Here is a 20,343-nt window from a genome sequence, read left to right as displayed (position 1 = left end):
GTTTCTTGCTTAACTTATAGGGCATTTTTAATTAAGTACAGAAGAACTTAAAAAATTATTTTTGTATTTTTGTAGTCTCAGTATGACTTATTTTAAATGCTTAACAATTTTCTCATTATCTACAGGTATGGTCAGCAGATCATACTGTATTGTAGGAAATGAAGTTTAGACAAATTTTATTTGCCTAAAATGTTGTGGGCAAAAATAAACATAAGTGTCACTGAAGTAGATGGAAAAAAAGTATTTTAGACTTAGGTACATATTAGAAAAGTAAAGATCTGATAAGATCATAAAACTATTAAAGGATTAGGGTTGAAAAGGACTTAATAATCATCTCATTTCAACCCTTCTACCACAGGCAGCTTTCACTAGACCAGATTGCTTAGAGCCTCATTATCTTTGTCTGGAACACTTCCAAGGATGGGGCATCCACAGCTTCTTTGGGCAACCTGTTCCAGTTTGTCAGCACCCTCACAGTAAAGGATTTCTTTCTAATAGCCAATACAACCCTGCCCTCTGTCAGTTTGAGGTCATTCCCCTTGGTCCTGTCACTACATGTCCGGGTAAAAAGATCCTCTCCAGATTACAGGAAGGCCCCCTTCAGGCCCTGGAAAGTGCTGTGAGGTCTCTGCAGTCTTCTCTTCTCCAGACTGAACGCCCCTATGTCTCTGAGTCTGTCTTTATAGGAGAAGTCTTATGTCTCTCTTATGCTGGGGGACCCAGAGGGCAGTGCTCAAAGGTGTTGGCTTCACTGTCACAGCTGCATTGTGATTAAGGAATGAGGTATGTTTCCAGCTATTAGACAAGGAAACCAATGAAGGGAGTTTGAAAAGCTGGCTTTTTTCTACACTTCAAGTTCTTTAGTTTCCATTCATTCTAGTTGGACTTCTGGGTGCTGTGATCTTATGAAAAATTAGATTCTGTTGATTCAGGTGCTGTATGAGTTGTGAAAAAGAAATAAAATAATGACACCCGTCTCATAAAAAAGTTGGCGTTTAAATGTTGGAGGGATAAAGACTTTTTGCCTTCAGGAACACCAGTGCATTTTGTGCAAATGTGGGAACTATGTGGGAAGTGTAAGACAGTTGAACCTTAACAATTCATTTGCTTGTTTTTAAGAGCCCGGGTTTTGTAAGTGATGTGGAAGAGAAGAGGGCTGCTGTCACTTAGCAACACTTTCTGGTTCGGGAACAAAATGTTTTGCTGTTGGAATCTGTGCAGTGCTGCTACAAAACATTCCTGAGTAGGAGCAGGGGATCTCTGTTCTGAAGAGCTGTGGTGCAATCGAAGTCAAGTGTTCCTGTTGCTGCATTTGTGAGATGTATTCATGCCACTCTTCATGACCATTAAGATTTTTCTTGTCTACTTCATTGTTTGTCTGCTGTGACCATTAGCCAAGTAAACATTTCCAAATGACTTCAATAAACAAAATTATGTCTATACTAATGGTGCAAAATAATTCCTGTCTTAAATGATTTGTGATACTGCACTTTTCAGTATCAGTCATGTACGAACCTTCTGAGAGGTTTACATTAGCATCCCTAGAGGAAAAGAAGCCAAATGCTTCAATGTCTGAAGATTTCCTGACTTACTGTTTTTGAGTGATGATGGCATTTGGTAATGTAGCTCTTAGTGAATGATAGCGTGATGAGTGTAATTAGAATACATCTTTCTTTTTTAAACACTCTGTTTTTGCTGAGATTAAAAAATACTGTCAAGAAATCATACTTCTTGAATGCAAAATGAAATTGGCTCTCTTCTTCATCAACCTGTTAGTTAAGTCAGGAGGTTTCCAGAAGGCGAGCTGGATCCATGTTTCCAGCAAGAAGCTGAGAATTGCTTCAGTTTTTCTGTGTGCCTTTGGTTGAATATATTTTTCAATGTATAAGTCTTTTGTCAGTGAGTCTTTTCATTGCTAGTCCATGACAAGCAAAGAACTGTTCTCACATTCACAAAGGTATGGTTTGAAAACTAGTAATTTTAAGTAATGAGCTTTCAAGCATGAAACTGCAAAAGCATCACCTTTGCTTAAAAGATGCAGCCAACAATGCAAAAAGGAAAGTTTCTTCCTATTTTCTTTTAACCATCCAAAAGGCAAAATTACAAATCTTATTGTGATTAGTTCTGGCTATAGGAGGAATGGGGATAATCTAGCACAGTGACTGGAAAAGCTCCCTACTCTAGAACTCACTTGATTGTGAAAATTACCTTAAGGAATAGGAATGTTCCTCCAATCCAAGTTCAAGTTGTGCTGTTGTTTTTTGAGGTGTGTAGATGGGACTAAACGAATGCAGGAACATTTATTCTGTAGTTCATTACAATATCCATGTTCAGTTAACAGTGGGCTACAACTGGCTGGTTGCTTCCAACATGAATTTTTTATGTGCCTTTTGTTCTCTGCTACAATCCCTGATATCCTTGTGATAACTGTGTTACATAGAGGTGATAGACCTCAGGCACTGAGGCCTGGAGATATATCCAGAGCTGTTTTTCTGGATTTGAGATGCCCTGACCTTTTATAGGAATCTCAAATGTGAGGGACAACCTTCTGTGAGTCAACACAATGGCTGAAGGCTAAACTCTGGGCTTCTGAGCAACAAGAAGAGCACTCCCACATGTGTCTTGGCTATCCATCCAATTCATTCCATACAGGAAGTTCTGACTGAGAATATTTTGGTTATTTAAAAGGTGAATTATGAAAAGCTAAAAACTAAGATGGGAAATGTCACTGCTTCTGCATCAGTAGACAAGGCCATTGCTGACTTGAGTCTGATAGTTTCTGCAAGGATAGGTAGGTCTCAATCAGCATACCTGTTTTGCTTCCAGCGTGCCCATCCTGATTTATTCTGACTGAGAGAGGACAGTTTGTGGTAACTTCAGTGCATATATAATATGCAATTTGTACACTTGTAGGTGGAGGGGTGACTGGACTGCATCAATGAAAAGGTTCCCAGTGACTCCAGGGAACTTTAAATTACATCCTGGCCCACCAAGTACTTTAATGTAGGCTTTAGTTCATTATTTCAGGTTCATTGCTATCACTTAAACTGTTCAAGAAAGTAAAATTAAGTACATACAGCATTTACATGCTTTGGACTATAATGACATCTGGTTTTCTCCCTTTTTCTGTTTTCTTCCCTGTGCGTATACATGCAGATAAACATTCTCTTTCCCTAAATATGAAAAATCAAAAATTTGCTAAGTATACCTCTTTCTCAGTGAAGGTGTACTTAAAATAATGAATGCTAATTTATGCACAGCAAGTAGGTCAATAAGATCTCACTAGGAAGTATCACACTTTCTTTATGTAAAGAGCAATGTACTATATGGTGGGTGATTTTGGCCTTCAGTTTCATCCCTACAGTCCTGTCTTAGGTCTGCTGTGCATTCTGAAATGCACAGTCAGTGGTCATATCCACATTTTAAAGGCTACCTTTGACTCTGCATGCAGAGAGAACTGTACTACATTTTAGATTACCTTGTGGAAGTTCTTCTACTCAGGATAAATGTTGATTTTTAACTTGTTTGAAATGTCCATTCTTATGTAGCGTAGCTTGACAGGAGATTAAATGAAGAATGCATTTTGCTTTCCAATTATTAGCTGAAAACTATTAGGCTTTTTATTTTTGTCTGTAATAGTAATGACATTGTAGTAATATGTTCAGCTATCATGAAATTTTCAGTTACTATAAAAACATTATACTAATGCTGTTGCGGTGCCTAAAGTGTGGTCTTCACGCTCGCCTGAGCTAGCCCAGACACCGCGGTGGTGTGCCAGCTAATCCAGTCCTGTGGGGTCTTGGCTCCCACGCGACCTCGGCAGTAGGCACAGGTGGTGCAAGGCAACAAAGGCAGAGATAGAAAGGCGGACTCTGCTGAGTGAGTCACAAGAGCTTATTGGAGCCCCAGCACGGGGCCTCACCTCCAGGTAACTGCACAGGCAGAGCACCCCAGGCTGCTTGCCAGCACCTTTTATTTGGGGGTGGAACCAGGGGAAGAGGCAGGGGGTGAGCAAATCAGGGGTCACCAGGGAGGGGTCACACTGCTGAACGATATTTTCATAAACCAAACATATATGATGGGGAGGGACCTCCTCTGGATCTGACCTATCACTCAATGCCCTTGGAAGAACTTTCTAGCTCCAGGGGAAGGCCCCGAGATGACAGGCAGACCCCAGAGAAGGGGGGTGTGCTGGATTGACATATAACTGTTGGAGGGGAGAAAAACAGGGAAAGACTGTTGTGGGGAACAAACAGGGGTACACAGGAGGAACCATTCAATAAATTAACAGCACATACAATAAAACCAAAACAAATCCCACACCACTACATCTCCCCCTTTTCTATTTTAAAAGGCAGAGACTTGGGTTGGAGGTAGAAGGTGTTCTGAACCTGGATAGCTTTTGGCAAACCACTGTTACTGGGTGGGCCAGCCTTCATGGTGTTGCCCTTCAATGTCCAGGCCTTCTTCCAGCTCCATGTCTTCTTCTGGTGCACTAGGGATGGTGGCATGGTTCACTGAGGGGGAATGTGTTGTGTTATAAATTATCCTCTTAATGACACCACGAGAAATTAAAGCAACAACAATAATAAATAAAATTAATAAACCAGTGTCCTAGGTTACAATGTAAAATGTGCCCAAAGTATGTATTCTATCACCATCTACATGAAATGTTGTTGTGCACCACTGTTTCCCGTGCCCCCGCCCTCCAGACTATCTTCTGTTAATGGCCCATCAATGCCGTCCTGCATGACTCATAGATAACTCTCCCCAGGAGCTATCTCTGTTTAATAGGCAATCAAGGACCCATTGCAAAACTGATAAAATGATATCAGTCCATTGTGAGATGCTCCGCCCAGGGGGAGGAGCCAAGCATTCCCACCTGGATATAATCGGGGCCTTGGGACAGCACAGGCAGCCTTACCCACTGGATTCCCAGAGGACAAGAGCTACCAGACCTTTCTGCAAGAACACTGCTTCAACAAGACCACTTCATCTGGACTGCCACCACCACGGTTTCAGGTTGTATTCTGACTCTGTCAGTGATCTTTTGTACCATTGCATGTGTTTTATTTTATTTTACTTTTTTTTCCTCTCCTGTTAAATTGTTTTTTCTGACTTGGAGTCTCTCGCTGGTTTTGCCTTCAAGCCAGCACATATATTTTGGCGCCCAACGTGGGGCAGGAGGTACTGAGAAAAGTCAGAATTACAATTTTGTAGTGAGGAAAAAAGAAACAGCTGTCCGCTATGATGCTCAACATGCTTTCATATATCTTATACCTAGCTCTCTACATTTTCCCACACATGGGGCAGTATTTGCCAGTCTTAATGCTCATGTGTAGACCAGGGTATGGTACCAGAATAGCTGTATCGGTCTATTATGTTTATTGTATGATAACCTCTGAGGCAATGAGCATCATTCGGAATATATACTCTATTTTGTGTTCTTGTCCTGGTCCAGAATGCTACATCTGGGCTCTCAATAATCGCACCCAGCCCCTGTGGGGAGGGGTAAAGAATGATTTTTTCCAGTCTTTTAGGTATGGCACAGCAGTTTTCAAAAGTATTGAGTTCTCTCTAGGTGCCAAGGACAGCATAATATTGTTGTTAGTTCTGCTTTGCCTTCTCTGCACGGCCTGCACCATGTTTAGAAATCAAACACTACATGGGGTGGTGCAGCGTCTCCTTGAAGAGGAGGGAAAAAGAAACAAATGCAAAACAACGGCATCCGTGTCTACACAAACTGTCGTAGAGGAAACGGGAACCGCATCTATGCAGACTGTCACAGAAGAGAAAAGAACCAAAAACAAGGCAACAGTTTCTGCATCTACTCAGACCATCACAGAAGAGAAAGGAACCAAAAACAAAGCAACAGTTTCTGCATCTACTCAGACCATCACAGAGGAGAAAGGAACCAAAAACAAAGCAACAGTGTCAGTGTCTACACAAGCTGTCACAGAGGAGAAAGAAACCAAAAGTGCCATCAGCATCTCCACACAAACTGTCACCGAAGCAGAACAACCTAAACCAGTGGCAGTTGCCCCTGTTCAGAAGAAGAAATCAAAGAGCAAATCAGTCCGCATAATGACTGATGAGGATGTGGCAGGACCTTCGCACCCAGCAGAAGAGACAGAGCCAGAGATCATCACCCGCTCTCTATCCCTGGGTGAACTGCGTGACCTGCGGAGGGAATTCACCCGCCAGACAAACGAGTCCATCCTAACCTGGCTGCTCCGCATCTGGGACGCTGCAGCCAATGACACCATTCTGAATGGAAGTGAGGCCAGGCAACTGGGATCGCTGTCTCGGGATGTGGTCATTGACCAGGGGATCGGGAGAACCCAACAAACTCTCAGCCTCTGGCGGCGACTGCTAACAAGTGTGAGGGACAGATACCTTTGTAAAGAAGACCTCCAGGTGCACCAAGGAAAATGGAGCACAATGGAACAAGGTACCCGATGCCTGAGGGAATTGGCTGTGCTGGAGATCATTTTCTCAGAAGACGAGAGATTTCCTAAAAGCCCAGATGATGTCCAGTGCACATCGCAGATGTGGTTGAGATTTGCACGGCTTGGACCAGAGATGTACTCCCGTTACCTGGCAACGCTGCAATGGAGGGAAGGTGAGGACAAGGTGGGCGTCTTGGTCAATAAACTAAGAATTTACGAGGATACTGTCACCGCCCCATTTCGTACCCATGTCTCATCCGTGGAAACAAGGCTGGCTAAGCAAGTCCGGAGCTTGATTGAAGAGGGCCATCAGAAACTAAAAAAGGAACTTAAGGAAGAAATTTACCACATCTCGCCAGAACCAACAAGAGTCTCTGCCATTAGGAGCAGGTACCCACCAGCCAGGGAGAGAGGATACACTCCACGGGGTAACCTCTGGTCTTTTCTTCGGGAACATGGAGAAGACATGAGGAATTGGGATGGAAAACCCACCTCCTCCTTAGCAGCCCGGGTACGTGAACTGAAGAGAGAGACACCTACCACGAAGAGCTCATCTAGAGCCAACACTGCTCCAGTCTCAAAGGCACAGAACCCCAGACAGTATAAGAAGAATGATATGACTGATCCACTTGAAGGGACCTCAGGAACATATTTACAGGAAGAAAGCAACGTGTACCATGACCAGGAATAGAGGGGCCCTGCCTCTAGCCAGGTAGAGGAAAGGGACAATCAGATCTATTGGACTGTGTGGATCCGATGGCCTGGCACATCTGACCCACAAAAATATACGGCTTTGGTTGACACTGGTGCCCAATGTACCCTGATGCCATCAAGGTATGTAGGAACAGAATCCATTTCTATTTCTGGAGTGACAGGAGGGTCCCAGCAGCTGACTGTATTGGAGGCCGAAGTGAGTTTAACCGGGAATGGATGGCAAAAACACCCCATCGTGACTGGCCCAGAGGCCCCATGCATCCTTGGCATAGACTACCTCAGAAATGGATACTTCAAAGATCCAAAAGGATATCGCTGGGCTTTTGGGATAGCTGCTGTAGAGACAGAAGACATCAGACAACTGAGTACCTTGCCTGGTCTCTCAGATGACTCCTGTGCTGTGGGACTACTGAGAGTTGAAGAACAACAGGTACCAATCGCCACAACAACAGTACACCGACAGCAATACCGCACCGACAGAGACTCTGTGACTCCTATCCATGAGATGATTCGGAAACTGGAGAGCCAAGGGGTGGTCAGCAAGGCTCGTTCACCTTTCAACAGCCCTATATGGCCAGTGCGTAAGTCCAGTGGAGAATGGAGACTGACTGTGGATTACCGTGCTCTGAATGAAGTCACCCCACCACTAAGTGCTGCTGTGCCAGACATGTTGGAGCTTCAGTACGAGCTAGAGTCCAAGGCAGCAAAGTGGTATGCGACCATTGATATTGCCAATGCCTTCTTCTCCATTCCTTTGGCAGCAGAGTGCAGGGCCCAGTTTGCCTTCACCTGGAAGGGCGTACAGTACACCTGGAACCGACTGCCCCAGGGGTGGAAACACAGCCCCACCATCTGCCATGGACTGATCCAGACTGCACTGGAAAAAGGTGAGGCTCCTGAACATTTACAGTACATTGATGACATCATTGTATGGGGGAACACAGCAGGGGAAGTCTTTGAGAAAGGAGAAAAGATCATCCAGATTCTGCTGAAAGCTGGTTTTGCCATTAAGCGAAGTAAAGTGAAGGGACCGGCCCAAGAAATCCAGTTCCTGGGAGTAAAGTGGCAAGATGGACGGCGGCAGATTCCCACTGAGGTCATCAATAAGATCATCGCCATGTCCCCACCCACCAGCAAGAAGGAGACACAAGCTTTCCTAGGCGCCATAGGTTTCTGGAGGATGCACATTCCTGAGTACAGCCAGATTGTGAGCCCTCTCTACCTGGTCACCCGCAAGAAGAACGATTTCCACTGGGGCCCTGAACAGCAGCAAGCCTTTGCCCAGATCAAGCAGGAGATCGCTCATGCGGTAGCCCTTGGCCCAGTGAGGACGGGACCAGAGGTGAAGAACGTGCTCTACTCAGCAGCCGGGAACAATGGCCTGTCTTGGAGTCTTTGGCAGAAGGTGCCTGGGGAGACTCGGGGCCGACCACTGGGATTCTGGAGCCGAAGCTACAGAGGATCTGAAGCCAACTACACTCCCACAGAGAAGGAAATCTTAGCCGCCTATGAAGGACTTCAAGCTGCCTCAGAAGTAATTGGCACTGAAACGCAGCTGCTTTTGGCACCTCGACTACCAGTGCTGGGATGGATGTTCAAGGGAAAGGTTCCTTCCACGCATCATGCCACTGACACCACATGGAGCAAATGGATTGCCCTCATCACACAGCGCGCCCGTATTGGAAACCCGAATCGCCCTGGGATTCTAGAAATTATAACTAACTGGCCTGAAGGTGAGACTTTTGGATTATCTTTTGAAGAAGAAGAAGAACAAGTGACACGTGCCGAGGAAGCCCCACCGTATAACGAGCTACCGGAGACTGAAAGACAATATGCCCTTTTCACTGACGGTTCCTGCCGAATTGTAGGCGCTAACCGGAAATGGAAGGCTGCAGTATGGAGCCCCACACGACGAGTTGCACAAGCTACTGAAGGACAAGGTAGATCAAGTCAAATTGCAGAACTTAAAGCCATCCAGCTAGCTTTAGATATTGCCGAACGAGAGAAGTGGCCAAGACTCTATCTCTACACTGACTCGTGGATGGTAGCTAATGCTCTGTGGGGATGGCTGAACCGCTGGAAAAAGGCCAATTGGCAGCGCAGAGGGAAACCCATCTGGGCTGCTGAGATTTGGCAAGACATCGCCGCCCGAGTAGAGAAGCTGACCGTTAAGGTTCGACACGTGGACGCACATGTGTCCAAGAGTCAGGCTAATGAAGAGCATCACAACAACGAGCAGGTGGACAAAGCCGCCAAGGTGAAAGTATCACAGGTGGATCTAGACTGGCAACACAAGGGAGAAGTATTCTTAGCCCGTTGGGCCCATGATGCGTCTGGTCATCAGGGGAGAGATGCAACATACCGATAGGCCCGTGACCGAGGGGTGGACCTTACTATGGACAACATCTCACAGGTCATCCACAACTGTGAGACCTGCGCTGCAATCAAACAGGCCAAGTGGGTAAAGCCTCTGTGGTACGGTGGACGATGGTTGAAGTACAGGTATGGGGAGGCCTGGCAGATTGACTACATCACCCTTCCCCAAACCTGCCAAGGCAAGCGCTATGTGCTAACTATGGTGGAAGCCACCACTGGATGGTTAGAGACCTACCCTGTACCTCATGCTACTGCTCGGAATACTATCTTAGGCCTTGAAAAACAGGTCTTGTGGAGACATGGCACTCCTGAGAGAATCGAGTCAGACAATGGGACCCATTTCAAGAACGGCCTTATAAACACCTGGGCTAGAGAACATGGCATTGAATGGATATATCACATCCCTTATCATGCACCAGCTGCCGGGAAAGTTGAACGGTGCAATGGGTTACTTAAGACTACCCTGAAGGCGCTCGGTGGGGGGACTTTCAAAAATTGGGAACTGAACTTAGCAAAGGCCACCTGGATGGTCAACACTCGAGGGTCAATCAATCGAGCTGGTCCTGCCCAGTCTGAACCCTTGCACACAGTGGATGGAGATAAAGTCCCTGTGGTACACATGAAAGGCATCTTAGGAAAAACTGTTTGGATTAATCCCACATCAAGCAAAGGCAGACCCATCCGTGGGATTGTTTTTGCTCAAGGACCTGGTTCCACTTGGTGGGTAATGCAGAAAGATGGGGAAACCCGTTGTGTACCACAGGGAGACCTAATTTTAAGTGAGAACTGAGTGTAGGGTTTCATTCTGTATATGTGTATATTTATCTATCTAGCTGTAAGAATGTATTAATTTAGGTATAATGTAGATGGTCATAGAATAAGGGGTGGATTATGTCCTAGGTTACAATGTAAAATGTGCCCAAAGTATGTATTCTATCACCATCTACATGAAATGTTGTTGTGCACCACTGTTTCCCGTGCCCCCCTCCCTCCAGACTATCTTCTGTTAATGGCCCATCAATGCCGTCCTGCATGACTCATAGATAACTCTCCCCAGGAGCTATCTCTGTTTAATAGGCAATCAAGGACCCATTGCAAAACTGATAAAATGATATCAGTCCATTGTGAGATGCTCCGCCCAGGGGGAGGAGCCAAGCATTCCCACCTGGATATAATCGGGGCCTTGGGACAGCACAGGCAGCCTTACCCACTGGATTCCCAGAGGACAAGAGCTACCAGACCTTTCTGCAAGAACACTGCTTCAACAAGACCACTTCATCTGGACTGCCACCACCACGGTTTCAGGTTGTATTCTGACTCTGTCAGTGATCTTTTGTACCATTGCATGTGTTTTATTTTATTTTACTTTTTTTTCCTCTCCTATTAAATTGTTTTTTCTGACTTGGAGTCTCTCGCTGGTTTTGCCTTCAAGCCAGCACAACCAGTCTTTAAAATTAAACCAATCCAGCCCGAGAGTCCTCAGTCCTTAAAAAGTCCACTCAGCCAGTCATTTATCTCTCTCTTGATCTCGCCAACCATGTCCTTCTTTTTCTGGAGAGTTTTGTGCATGTTCTCCGCTGGTTGGCAAGAGGAGGCTGGCGAGGAGAACCAATGGGAGTAGATGGATCTTCATCACAAACTGGGCTTGGGTCAGGATCTGGCTTAAATTAACTGAAAAGGACTTTACAAAGGACAAATTAGTTTGGGGTAGGGAAACTGGAATGAAAGGGAAGTTCGCCCCAGATATCATCCTCCTTCTTTTTCCTTCTCCATGCTGTGACTCACACCTGCGAGATTTTTTTCTTTTGTTCCTGAGACTTTCAGGACGTAGGGCCTTACCCATTTTGATGGCGACCACTTCAGGCCAGTGGGGGTGGACACACAAGCGTATCCACGTCCCCACATGACCACCTCATGAAGTCCCTCCATCCATCCAGTCTCAGGGTCCTTGACCATGACTGGCGGCCTCTCTTTCATGGTTAGCTTTTGGTTTGCTCCAAAGTGACGGATGATCGACGGTTTAAAACGTCATAGGCGCTGTTTAAAAAGTTAATTGTGAACAGGGCCCTGGCCAGTCAGATGGAAGATGATTCTGTTTTTAAAACCTGCTGCTGTTGTTCGAGGACCCATTTGATCCACTGTCGGGGAATGGGGGATGCCTGTTTTGTGTTCCACTCCCCATTGCTGCAGGAAACAGTGGAATTCCTCGGACCCGTACATGGGCCCGTTACTGGTTTTCAGTGCCTTTGGGATGACCATGAAGGAGAAAGCCTGGACCAGGTGTTTGATGGCATCCCAGGATTTCTCCCCAGTGTGGGCGGAGGCAAAAACTGCACCAGAAAAGGTGTCTACCGAGAGGTGCACATATTTTTGCTTGCCGATTTGGGGGATATGTGTCACGTCTACCTGCCACACCTCACAGCTGTGAAATCCCGTGGGGTTAAATCCCGCATTTAGAGTGGGGAGTGCGTGCTGCTGACAAGAGGAACACGTGGCCACGATCGCCCTGGCCTATTCCTGGGTGATGTGAAACTGGCAAACTAGACCAGGCGCATTTTGATGGAACAATTGGTGACTGATCTTTGCCTGCTCAAAGATGTTTGGCAAAGGGGCCACTGCTGCAGGGGCAGCAAGAGCAACAGCCCTTCTGTTTCCCTCAGCAATGAACCCAGGCAAATCAGTGTGCGACCTCGTATGCATCACAAAGAAGGGTTGCTTTTGGTGGGAGACTAGCTTGACAAGTTTCGAGAGCAACTGAAAGAGTGCGGTGTTAGACACCTCCTGCAGGATGGCCTGCTCTGCCCTGGACACCACTCCTGCAATGTACGTGGAGTCTGTAACTAAACTGAAGGGCTCGGAGAACCTTTCAAAAGCCCTGATGACTGCAACCAACTCAGCAACCTGAGGTTATCCTTCTACCTCAGCAATATCTGCCTCCCATTGCTGAGTTTGAGGATCTCACAAAGACTGACTTGTGACGTCTTCTGGACACGTCGGTAAAAACTGTCAGAGCCTCCAAAGGTGTTTTGCTCTGAACACTCTTTAATGCCAATGTAAATTGGACATCTGAATGAAAAATTTTGTGGGCAGGTCTATGAATTGAAATTTGACCAGTGAAGGAGTCCAAGGCAAACTGCAAAGCTTCATTTTCTTGAAGCAGGTGTTCTAATATCGCTTTTGTAATTTGGCCTAATTTAAATCCAATTGGAATGGGAATGCATTCAAAGTCGCATCCAGCCATTTCCCTGATTCAGATTCTTGCTTTCCAAATCAGTTCAGCCACCAATTCTTGTGGCCTTGTCATTCTTTTGGACCCCTGGTGGCTGAGGAAAACCCATTCTATTATTAAGAGAGGATCTCCCCTGCCATGGTCCTGTTTGGTCCCATTGAAAGATGACCCCATGGAGTTGTGGCAATCTCCCCATTATGATAAATTTGAAATGCAGGTCTGGCTCATACCAGTTTGCCTGCCATGTGTACATGATGTTTTGTACCTTTTCCAGGGCTTTCTCAGCCTCTGGGGTGAGGACCCTAGGAGAACTCAGCTCCTCTCCCCCTTTCAATAATTCAAAGAGGGGGGCCAGGTCTTTGGTGGTCAGATGTAGCCAGGATCTTACCCAATTCAATGCCCCACACAGCTGATGGACATCTGCGAGGGTCCTGATTTTTGTCTTGATGGCCAATTTTTGCAGCACAATGGTCCGCTTGCCAATTTCGAGTCCAAGGTACCGCCAAGGTGGCATCCTTTGAATTTTGCTCTCCTGCAGTTCAAACCCTGCAACAATCAATGCGTTAATTGTCAGGTCAAGCGTTTGGGTCAGCACATCATCACTCGGGGCACACACAAGGACATCATCCATGTAATAATGGATGATGGCCTTTTCCAGAGCTGCAGAACAAGAAACTCATCTTGTTTTATACTATTATTTTTCTTGCAATTTGGCTTGATTGGTCAAGTTAAATTAGTTGGAATTTGGATGTTATTTCATGCCAGTTCTATGCTCTGTAAGCTTTCAGTGAGTTTCTGGGTACAGTTCAATAATGCTGTGTTTATATTCCATGTTGCTCAGATTTAATTCTTCAAAAATTTGCATCCACACGTATTTTAGACAGATAAGGTCAAATGAGTCTAGCTAGCATAGCACTTTAGGGAGTCACTGTCCCTTAAATGTCCATTGTGCTTCCATGCCACAGACTGCTTCCACAGCAGTGAAACCAGTTGAAGCATTGAGATACATATATTTACACTATGGCACAAAGCCTACACACTTTCTTCTGCAGTCCAGAATGAGCCACCATACTAAAGCCATGCAGGCAAGAGCATATGTTCACTGCTGCTGCTTGTACCTACCCACTACCAAAAATCTGGGAATTGTAATGTCTTGGGAGACAAGACAACAGTTAACCGACAAAGTCTGTGTTGACTTTTCTTATCCTCTCTTCATTTAGTGTGTGTAGTGTCATAGCAAGAAGGTATCATTAAGTAAAGCCAAGCACATTTTTAGCTAGTTGCGTCTGGTGCGTGTAATTTGTCCCACCCTCCCCTGTTTCTGGTCAGAATCCTGAGCTGCTAATTTCCTTAGCAGACTGAAAGCAAATTAGCAGATATTTCTCAGAGCAGTAGACAACTTCTGAGAATGTATGGATCTACAGATTCTTTGCTATATTTATGTGCTGTAGGTTACAAAAGTTGGATCAAATTTGCTTTGGATGGTGCATTCTTTGAAAGTTTCTGTAAGGACCTGGCTTGTTAAAGTTTTATTTTAATGGTATTAAGGCCAGTTTGATGTTACTAGATGAAAGTGAATCAGAAAGGCTTGAATAAGAAAAACACATAGAAATGACCGTACTTCAAAAATCACTTATGGAGCCATTATTTATCTGGTCATGTAACCATGTAGTATTTCTGGTAATTCCATATTCTGTGCATTATTGCAACACAATAACTTGCCCTTTTTGCAGCTCTGCCAATGTGGCATTGAGCACTGGCATAATAAAGTTGTCTTATATTGCTACTTAGATATCAAAGGAAAATCAATTCTTGACCTTACTGAACTAGCTTTTGTTAATACATTGAAGGTGATGAGAGAATTCTTTTGAAATGTTAGGATTAGTGAGGAAAATAAATTTTTAGAAGACAACTTACTTCTCTGTAGAAGACAGCTGCTTGCATAAAGGAGCTACTGAGGACAGTAAAATTCCAAACAGTTTTGATTAAGAGGTAATCTATTGCTCTCAGCTTGTTTGTTTTAGATTTAGAGTCTGATGAGCCTGGGTGGGAGGCAGACACCTTGTCGCTCCTGTGGGATTTTTTCACTTCATTTTCATTTATACCTCAGCACAATATGTAAGTAGTATCGGCAAGCAGGAGCATTAGTTGACTGAATAGTCAGGTGACTCTTCAAAGCTGAAACAGAAAGGCAAATGACAAAGACCAGACAATTTGTGCATCTGTCTCCCAGGCTGTCATGAGATGATGCTGCCAGCAGCTTTATCCATAGTGAGTTTCTGATAACTCTTCTACAAGGTGAGGCAAAAATCTTGTTCCTTCAGGCCACTGGTCCAATTCTGTGTAGGAAAAAATATGCTGCCAAATGTCCAGCAAAACCTAACCAAGCCACCCTACACAGGGATCTCTGGGAAGGGGAATGATATCTTGGAAGTGACAGTGGTAGGTCTACCTCATCTCTCTAACTTCTTTTCAGTATAGTCAAAGAAGAAAAGACCAATGGTCATGGTGTGGCCTGGTCCACAGGTAAAATGCTACTTGGGGAATAGTTTGTGGGCTAGTAATACATGATATTTTCTTGTCACAGGACTTCATAAACAAGTATGTACTAAATGCTAGGAAGTCAGAGAACCTGGAAGAGATGGAACAGGATAAGCTGTTGCTGTGTCAATTAAACCTGGCTCATTTCAGTTGTTTTGAGTGTGGTCAAATGGCTTAAACCCCGTGTAATAAATTTAAATCTCACCAACACTTTTGGGAAAAGAAGAATAAAAGGGCATTATGGGGTGTAAGTACAGGAGCATAATTTTCTGTCCATGTAGATAAACCTCAGATTAGCATACTTATTCCTCAGTAATGATGTAATTGTGAATTTGATGTCTGTCACATTTCAGAATTGCATGGAGCATTCTAATTTAAAATGCCTCATAATGCTGCTGCTTTTCCTTTCACCAGAGACCAGCAGAAACTGTAGATGAAGAAGAGAATGTAGAAGAGGAAAATGACAGGGGAGAGGAGGCATATAAAGGAGAGGAAGTATATCCAGAAGTGAATGGAAAGGAAAGTGGGGAAACTGTTAAAGAAATAACTGAAGTGGAAGAAAACAAAAAGAAATTAAATGAAAATTATGAAGATGAAGCAGGAGAAACACAGAAAGTTGACCAGGCAGAGGAAAAGGAACTTACCCATTTAAATGGCAAAAACAATAAAGAAAATGGTGAAGGAATGGAGCACTTGAACTACCAAGGTGATCTTCAGCCTGAAGAAGAAATAAAAGAGGATTCAGGCAGTCAGAACCAGGTGAGTGTTTATTCTTTCAATATGTTTTTTTCTTAAGTTATTGTTCCACATTCATCTCAGCCTCATGCTTCTCATGTGGTCTCTTAGTAGTCAATTTCTGATAAAGTCCTAGAGACCATTTATGAGAACTTCAGTTTGTGGAAAAGTTATTTTCCATCTGTAGAGATCAGTTATATTAGTAATTACATTATATGCCCTCCAACTGAGAAAGTAGGTGTTGCTCACTATTTGATGAATCTGCATCTTCTACTTTCCTTAGTATGCTGAATTTTGGAAAAAAAAGTAATGAAAAAAACTTGCAGTTTCCAGAAAAGCGGAATATATTTCTATACTACTTCATCTTTTAGGACAGAGCAGAAGGGTGTGTTCATGACACCACAGTGCCCCATTATTTTGATGAATTGACTTTCACAAAAGTTGCATTTCATAAAGAGCTTTTGCCATTGCTTTGTGGAAGTTTCATCTCTTTTGTATTGAAAAATACAATGGATATGAACAAGACCCTTCAAAGCAAGGGGCTTTAGTCAGTTTAAAGGCAAATATCCTATTAATTTAGGATACATGGTAACATGCTGTTGGCTTAGATGTAGGGATGCAACCCACATAAATAAGGAGAACTCCCCTGACTGTCAGATGAACTGACCAGCTCATAGAGTGTGGGAAAGAAAGTGTTTTGTTTGTTGAGAATCCCGGTCTGGGAAGAGTGAGATTCATGAGTGTTAGAAGCAGAGCAAATTGCTGCCCATTCCCTCCCTACAGGCTGCTGAAAAACAGTCTCTTCCTCTGCTTCCTGTTACACTGGGAATGGTTTCTTGTACTTTGCAACTGGGCTTTCTTCTTTTCCTGTATGACACACAAGAATATTTTTCAATTGAGAGAGCTGAGTAACATGACATTTTCTTGGGCTCTGAATTTATTCTGTGCTTCATATATTTGTAATTTTTTTGTTTGTTTTAGATAAGCTGAAGGTATTTATGGAAATGGAGAAAGTGAGTGAGCATTCATTTTAAATGCATATATGGGTAACTGGATGCTTGATGAAAGAATTGTAGGGGGGAACCTCTAATGTGAGTGCCTTCTCCTTTGGAAGATAGATAAGTATAAAATAAATGAAAATTTTAACATGATCACTTTTTGAAAACATTTTTTTCCACATTAACTTTGTGGAAATTTTAATATGAAGTACTTAATGCTGTATTGAAATGAAGTGAAATCTTTAGTACCTGATGATGTTAACAGTGCCTGTTCTTTTTCTTGAGGTTGATCCTGGTCTTGAAAATACATCCACAAATCCAAGGGTGACAATTACCAGCCCACAGGAAAGTGAAAAGAACGACCAGAGCATTGATTGTGCAGCAGTTGCATAAACAGGAAAAATGTAATGAGCAGAAAATGAAGAAGGATAACACTTTAAATATAAAGCATGCTATTTTTTGTGGTTGGTAACATGTATTAGGAAGGCAGGTTGAGTACCCACATAATGAATCTTGAGATGAGGATGCTCTATGGACTGATGAAAAACAAGCGCTTATATCTACTAGAAGAACATAGAATTATTTTTACATAGTGAGATTTTTTGATAAGATTTGAGGGCGGAAATACAAGAGTAATGTATAGTAGTATTAGAAAAAAATTAACTATTCTGTGGTATGAGATAGATAGCAGCAATAGAATAACCACAAAAACTACTCTGTTCCACGGAAAGGAAAAGAGACCCACCCAGATTCAATGTCAAAACTTCTTTGTTGATTTGTTCAGGAAAAGAAACTATTTTTTACCTTTTAACTAGGATGTGTAGTTTTTCCTCTAAAATTCTACATGATAGGTATAATTTTCAGTTATAACATTGAAATCTAACTAGAGTATGTTCCTCACCTAATGGATATATGCCCACAGAAAATGGTTTGCTATAATGAGGGGCCAGTTTAATGTTACTAAATTGTCTCAGTATATTAATTAGAATTATTAGGTTTTGCATACATAAATAGCACTTAGTTAACACTATGAATACATGTGGACATACTGCACTTGTTTCCATTTAAACCGGAAAATTTTGTTGATTGTCCTGCACTGATTCACTAAATAGTGAATTATTGTCATCATGAACAAAAAAAAAAGGAAGAGTATGCAGTAGATTAGTTTAAAAAATTGAACTTGGATGGATTTGTCATTCAGTCTAAGAGAAGCTTAATTTATTAATGAACTAAAAAAAAAAAAAAAAAAAAAAATGTCTGGATTTAGACTGAAATTTCCATGAAACCATTGCTGTTGATGGAGCCATTTTAATATGTAAGACATCAGGATGAGCCCACCAGCTTTCTGTAAAAATCAGGAACAATTATTGCATTTATGAACCCTTTGCATAGCCTTAATGGTTGGAAGTGTGTCATCATCCTTTTGAGTAAGATGTCTCCTGATAGGCTGTGGCTTAATAGGCATTAGTAATTAAGGCATTGATCCACAGTATAAGTTCTCTTAATGACACTGATTCCACTGCTCTTATCATTTCTGTCCTAGTAATGGGAATAATTTGTAGGTCATAGAAATACAGCCCTGAGCATAATTTTATTAATTATACAAAAGAAATAGTGGGTTTCCTTATCATTAATTCTAGTAAATTATTACTAGAAGAAACTTAATGTCATTTTTGTTGATTTCATGCCATTAAGACAAGAATTATATTTATGAACAAATTGAACTTGAAGCACTGTTTAAGGAATGTGAAGAACCACTTCTCATAACTGAAGCTCAAACAAACATTTTCCCTTCTTCTACTAGTTATTAAGTATATTTTTCCAATGTAATAGAAATATGTGGAGATCCTTCAGCACACTTCTGTGCTTTGGCAATTTAAGTATAAAAGACGTTTAAAAAGTTATGAATAGGGTTAGAATAGTTTGCCCTGTGGCATCTGTGATTTGTCTGTGAAACCTTCTGTCTGTGAAACCTGTACTTCTGCTGAGCTGTCTGACAAAGACCAAAGGGAATATTGCATCTGTGATCCGTTTAAAATAAGCTCCTAATTTAGCCAAGTTCTTAAGCAAAGTATGCATGCTTCCTTTTTTTGTGATAGCAGTTAAGCCTATGATCAAATATATTTGACTTCTCTGATATTTAAAAAGACATTTATAGTTAAGCAGAAGTAAAAACCAACCAACTCTAACCAACCCCTCAAAAAAAAAAAAAAAAAAAAAAAGTGTCCCTGAAGCAGAACGGACAAAATAACCCTGGGTGATAGTGGGGTAAAATGACACAGGTGCCTTTATTATTGATTTCTATTTATAGCTTCTGAGTGCCAGCAATTTCTATAATTTCTTTCCTTTCCCAAAAAGTTTGGTATTTTCCATGCTTAAAAGACTTAGAGATATCAGTAAGAACTTAAAGGATTTAACTAAGTTCTAGGGAAATGTAATGTTATCATTTTTCTTCATAGGAACATGAAATTTCTGTGAGTGTTACTCAGCTTCAAAAATGTTTCCTCCTCTGTTTCCTTGTTAGAAAGACAGGATATATTTCTTCAGAAAAGCAAATCAGACTGTTTGGAAATAGAGATATAACCATTTTATCCTTTGCCTTGCAACACCGACAATATAAATTTTGTATCAGGTTATTTTATTTAGGGAAACTTGTTTATGCCAGGAGAAATTAAACAAGAATGATACAGATGGTCTTGCTAATAGTTTTTCTGTCTTGATCTGCTGTGTGTGATGGCTTAACTCATTTTTACCTGAGAAATACATAATTTTGTAAAGTTTATGTAATGTTATTTTATCGAGCTAGCATGCAACAATTCTGAGGGTTTTTTAAGAATTGTTTTCTTGTTTTGCTTTTATTTTTAAAAATAATTTGCTATTAAAGAGAACTAGTACAGATATTCCTGTGTTTTCTCTCATATCAAGGCTTGTTTGATGTTAAATCTGTCTTTGGATTACTGACTTTATAAATTTGGTGATTTTACAGCTTATAGGATTCTCCCATAACTAGAACTTAAAAAAAAAAAAAAAAAAAAAAAAAATATATATATATATATATAAACACCAACCCCCCAAAAAAACCAAAAACCAAACAACAAACAACCACAAAAAGAATTTGGTATTTTTCCTATTGCAACCTTGAAAGAAAATACCTTGACATTTTAGCTGATACATCATTATAAATCTAAGACTAATGGCACAGTTAAACTTGCTCAGGAGGTTTTTTAGTGTCACAATTCAGGTTAGGCCTGTATTATTGGTATGTGTATGCTGTTCAGGCAGTACTCAGTGAATGACCTGA

At 42.3% G+C, this 20,343-nt stretch overlaps 1 protein-coding gene across 3 annotated transcripts in view; it reads left to right on the top strand.

The window, feature by feature from the left end:
- Nucleotides 1-19,860, top strand: part of DCDC2 (doublecortin domain containing 2) — a 77,923-nt gene extending 58,063 nt beyond the window's left edge. For all 3 annotated transcript variants that reach the window (XM_040058227.1, XM_040058236.1, XM_040058219.1), the window contains 2 exons: nt 15,724-16,068; nt 17,328-19,860. In XM_040058227.1, coding sequence (XP_039914161.1) covers nt 15,724-16,068; nt 17,328-17,435 — 453 coding nt within the window. In that variant the 3' untranslated portion in view covers nt 17,436-19,860. The remainder of the gene's footprint in view (nt 1-15,723; nt 16,069-17,327) is intronic.
- Nucleotides 19,861-20,343: the final 483 nt, after the last annotated feature.

The sequence above is a fragment of the Hirundo rustica genome, chromosome 1 (genome assembly GCF_015227805.2).
Source record: "Hirundo rustica isolate bHirRus1 chromosome 1, bHirRus1.pri.v3, whole genome shotgun sequence".
NCBI lineage: Eukaryota > Metazoa > Chordata > Aves > Passeriformes > Hirundinidae > Hirundo > Hirundo rustica.
Note: the sequence above shows the minus strand (reverse complement) of the source record. Positions and strands in the feature narration are given on the sequence as shown.